Genomic DNA, 5,404 nt, shown 5'->3' with positions numbered 1-5,404 from the left:
TAGGGAGTATGTATGAATGATTTTACAGTTTACAACTTACCCGGAAAGTGAAAAGATCAATAAAAAAGATGAGTCAAAGGTCCATAAGCAAGCAAAGTCAACCGTTTATGTGCGTATCTTCAACAGTACTGCAAAAACCGAAGAGTTTAAGGAGGGACAGAGGTGGATGACAGCTGGAGATGGTAAATTAGGGTTTAGGAAAGTTTGTGGCAGAGATTATAAGTGTTGTTTATATAGAATAAGCAAAAACGAACCATATATAGTTAATTTACTCGTTTAAGAAACCGAATCAAGTTTTGATGATATGCAAATACAACAATATTGCATGTATGCAATACACACAATTGCATATATGTAATACAACACTAATACACATATACACTATTGAATATATGCAAATACAACAATTATATGCAAATACAACAATATTGCATGTATGCAATACACACAATTGCATATATGTAATACAACACTAATACACATATACGCTATAGTGATTTTTTTTATATTTTTGCATATAATATAACATTATTACACATATACAATACAAACAATTGTATATATGATATCTAAAACTATTACGCATATGCAACAAGAAAAAAGTTGATATATCGCATATGTGCAATACAACGAGTTTTTATTATTATTATATTTTATTTTATATTTTTTTGATGAATAATAACAAAATATAAGAAGGATTAAAGAAAAAGAAATTTAAATATATTTTTTTAATTAAATTAAAAATAATTTTAATTAATTCTTAGTTTTTCTATATGAATGAGTTCTTTATTGATAATCTTCGCATTTCATATTTATTTAAATGAACACCATACCAGTAAACCATAAGTAACATGAGAAAATATTAGTTACAGCGAGAACTTGAAAATCAAGATTAAGGTATTGATTTCACTTGTCCCAATAAAAACTACCTTTCAAAGTCAAATGTCATCAACAAAACCATGATGCAGCATGAAACTAACTTTCCGGTCAACACAACTAAGTTTGAAGGAGTCAAATGCGCATCAAAATATGAAAGTTACTCTCGCTTTTACTTAACACAGATCCTTGCCCTTTTTCTTTTTCTCTTGCACATGCTAGTACCACCTAAATTTCAATTTCCAAAACCCTTTAAAATCACCATTGTCACAATTTTATTTATATGCTTACAATATATATCCCTAACGTGTCAAATGAATAAAGGAAAAAAAAGGCCAATAGATCGATCGAAAGGACGATCAAAGTTGTTCTTGATTGCTTCATTCTTCTAAATGTTATTTTATTAAAAAAGTAAATAAATTATTGATTACTTCACATATTTAATACTCTTTAACTATATGTGAGAGAACCTTGAACAAAAGGTTTTTGACTTTTATTTCTATTCAGAATCTAAGGTGGAAGAGAGAAGGGTGAGAGAAAAGAGAGTGTGTGACGCACAGAAATCTGAAAGCAAGCATGCAAGAAATATGACGGGAGTGGATGGGAGAGAAAGAGGGGAGATCGGACGAGGAAAAGGGGAAGAAATGTTGAGGGGTTGTTGTCCGTGGGTGTTTGGATGATTTCTCTGTATAGATGCTCTTAATATTAATATTAAAAAAAAATAATATGCTCTTAAAAGTGATTAGAACAAGCTAGTAACTTCGTGCAGTATATTCTTTTTGAAACCAATGTTAGTAGGATGATTATGGTTCTGACTAGCTGATTTTGATAAATTCTTGTGCCTAACCATTTAAGTATTTAACCACGGTTTTTGCCAAAAGCTAATAGTTTTGACTCCAAAAATAAAATAAAATAACATGGTATAATTTTTTATTAACTATTTTCAAAACTAATATGGGTTATTCATGAGTACCATACGCATATAAAACGTATTTTGTAACACGAAATAATCTTAAATGGCTCAATCGATTTACAAGCCCGTTTTCAAGTTCTAAACCATAAAACGAGATAAAATCATAAAAACAAAACAAAACAAAACAAAAAACTGCTCTACTTATGCTAATCAATTCTTGGGTCAGTTACGGTTCTAACCACCCAATGTTAGTGTTAAACCATCGGCCTTCCCGAAAAAAAATAAAAGAAAATAAACTATCTGCCTCCCATATTCCAAATTCTAATCGGTTCTACCGAAACCAAAATCATGTCATATATAGGGGTGTTATTTGTGTTGTACTTTTGGGTTTCTCAAGTCGGGTTTCTCGTGTTTGAGAAATTTATTTCGAGTACTCATACTTGACCCTAATCTCCCCCGGGTTATTCGGGTTTGGGTTTTATGTGTACGAGTTTATTGGGTTTTGAGTATTTGACCTAAAAAATGTGTGTGTGTGTGTGTGTGTGGATAAGCAAATAACAACCCACATAATCCAATCGAAAGAGTCTAAAGAACGGTTTGATTGACGGAAGGAATAACAGGTCAACTGATGAACTAAGCCTTAAAAAACGATTGCTTGATTGAATTAATAGTCATATGTAATTGCTGGAAATAATGAATGTCGGAATGATAATCGAAAGATGTGGTTGAAATTGGAACGGAATTGTCATTAAAAAAAGAAATAAGATAATCATTGAATAAACTAAGGCAAGAGATATGATAATTGAATAAAATACTTAATCAAACGGGTTATTCGGGTTTACCCGAAACTCATTACAAAGTACGCGTTACTCGACTCATTTTAGTTTGGGTTGTACTCGCGTTTGTAAGATTTGTATTCGGGTTTCATAAGTACATGTACTTTCGAGTTCGGGTTGTGTCGGGTTTCGGGTTACGGTTAAAAATGACAGCCCTAGTCATACCCATAAAAACCGTAACACCCAGAACCGACCTACGCTACCTCGGTCCGGTTCTTGCTTATCGTCTACGCCTATTTAGGGTTCCAGTCCGGGTGGTTTGGTTTGGACCCGGTAGCCAATCTTACAAATAAACTAAGGACACTATATGAAACATATAGAAAAAAACAAGGACCACATTTGGCATGATGGATTTATTCACCGCCTGATTCGTACGTCATTCGTAATACAATTTTCTTACAAGTATCCGCTTCTACCGCTCCTTGGTGACGATCGCAATCACAGATCTCTTTTCTCTCTCTCTCTCTTTCTTTCTTCATCAAAATTAATTAACTCGGATCTCTTGCCCGGCCATCATTTGGTTTTTTCAACATCATAAATTGTAAGGCTAAGTTTCATGTTTAATTATATATATGTATATATGTATATTATCATAGTTTCTTAATTCACGTTTGATTTTTTTGCAGTATGGGGAGAGTCAAATTGAAAATCAAGAGATTAGAGAACATTAGCAATCGACAAGTGACATTTTCGAAACGACGAAATGGGATATTGAAGAAAGCCAAAGAATTGTCGGTTTTATGCGACATCGACATCATTCTTCTCTTGTTTTCGCCTACCGGAAAACCTACATTGTTCACCAGGTTATTATTATTTATTCATCTTTTAATCATACTAGTGAGCAATTTGTCAGGTGAAAACAAAGCCATATTTTTTGCCACGGTTTACATTAATCAATAATCATAATAATCTCCTTTATATATTAATCCTGATTATTTAAATCATATGTTTTTAGCAACATTGATGAGGTTATAGCAAAGTTTGCGCGATTAACACCACAAGAAAGAGCGAAAAGGTGCGCATTTTTTGTTAATTTCTTGATTGTGATTATGTGAATTTTGATGAATAATATTAGGAGGTCGTGACTATTTTTTTTTATTAAAATCGGGCAGGAAATTGGAGAGCCTTGAAGTAAGACGAGATACCGGATTCTTGCGAATAATATTATTTTTCTTTTATTGTTTGTTGATCGGTTGAGCGTATACAGGCTTTGAAGAAAACATTCAAGAAGTTAGATCATGATGTAAATATACAAGACTTTGCGGGCGCAAGGTTGCTGATGTTTAATAACTGATAATTGTTGTCAATTTTCTATATATTTTTCCTATTTTGATACAAAATCCGATCTTATTATTATTTTTTTATTCTGTTTGCAGCAGTCAGTCAGCCGAGGTTACAAGATACTGATCTTAAACTAATATATATCTTTAATTAACTAATTACATTATATTTAATAGTTGATGATGTTTTCAGGATTTAAGCAACCACGCTATGATGTTGCGGGCTCAACTTGACGACTTACATAAGCGCTTAAGGTACCTTTAAAACCATGACTGTATAATTGTTGGATTTTGTTGCTTTACTCAAAGTTCTTATTTTCCTACAATTAGTTATTGGAGTAATCCGGACAAGATTGAGAATGTTGAACATCTTAAGCAAATGGAAGATTCCTTAAGGGAATCACTCGACCGCATTCGCATACACAAGGTATAATCGAAATAATAATAATAACAATCTGGTGCATATAATTCTTTAATAACAGGTCAATAATGTTAATAAAGGACTCTATGCAGGATAATTTTGGACAACAAAAGCTTATGCCGATTGATTGCACGAGCCAGGTAATAATATTAACTTTGTGAAACTTCTTTTTAAAGCAATACATTATAACATTATTCACATAAATATTGCGTTACAGTTTCAAAACGGGTTGCATTTACCTCTAATGATGGCCAATACTCAAGACGATCAAACCTTATCATGGCTTCCAGATAACGAAAATCAAAATTTAATATTAACCGACAAACAAAATTACATGCCTCAAAGGTAACGGGTCAAAATACTAACATTTTTATGCAATTCATATAATAATAGTGTGTGCAAATTACAGAGATGCTGAGTGTTCTGGTGTACCAATTCCAAACTACTGTTTATTTGGTAACGGCAAACAGCTAGATCTTGAAGTTCCCGGAAAAGTTGACCGGCCAACACAGGACAGTGGTTTGACCGATTTATGTAGTACTTCAAACTTGAGTCCACAATTTAGTGACCAATTTCTCTTCCATCCATATACTAATCTCAATTTTGCACAACCAGAAGATCATTTGAAGCCCGAAACATCCACAAGTTTACGAGGATTTCTTGATTATTCCATGAATTGCAACGGCTTTGAGATCCCGAGGCCCATTTTCAGTGATAACATGTGTCAAAGCTGGAACCCGGAGCCCAACCAGGAGCCCGGTTTGTGCCCTCTTTCCATGATTGATACAAACTCGTATCCTCAACCACAGGTTGTTTATTCATAAAATTTATTCAAAAAATTTACCATCTTTTTAAAAAAGTTCAAAAAATGTTTTTATATTATAAGGTAATGACTTCTTGCAGCCACCGGATCATCTGATGACAAACAACCAAAGTTGAAGATCATACACTGACCATGAAGAATGGACACATGTTTTGTTAAGTTTGTTTTAAGATATAGGTTAAGTGATGTTTGTTAGTTGTATAGTACGAAATGAATGGAGACATTTATAATGACAGGAGGGAATAAGTTGCAATA

General features: G+C 32.9%; 1 protein-coding gene across 1 annotated transcript; it reads left to right on the top strand.

Moving 5' to 3' along the window:
- The first annotated feature begins 3,252 nt into the window (after positions 1–3,252).
- On the top strand, positions 3,253–5,326 carry LOC143565688 (agamous-like MADS-box protein AGL65). The gene is made up of 11 exons (XM_077052587.1): positions 3,253–3,428; positions 3,581–3,640; positions 3,738–3,756; positions 3,833–3,897; positions 4,002–4,017; positions 4,099–4,160; positions 4,236–4,332; positions 4,419–4,466; positions 4,544–4,671; positions 4,736–5,135; positions 5,230–5,326. The coding sequence occupies exons 1-11, from the start codon at positions 3,253–3,255 to the stop codon at positions 5,263–5,265; spliced, it is 1,107 nt and encodes a 368-aa protein (XP_076908702.1). The 3' UTR covers positions 5,266–5,326.
- The last annotated feature ends 78 nt before the right edge of the window (positions 5,327–5,404 follow it).

This window comes from Bidens hawaiensis, unplaced genomic scaffold (assembly GCF_021521415.1).
Source record: "Bidens hawaiensis isolate Kalapana, Puna unplaced genomic scaffold, B.hawaiensis_p1.1 tig00022511_1, whole genome shotgun sequence".
Taxonomy (NCBI): domain Eukaryota; kingdom Viridiplantae; phylum Streptophyta; class Magnoliopsida; order Asterales; family Asteraceae; genus Bidens; species Bidens hawaiensis.
Note: the sequence above shows the minus strand (reverse complement) of the source record. Positions and strands in the feature narration are given on the sequence as shown.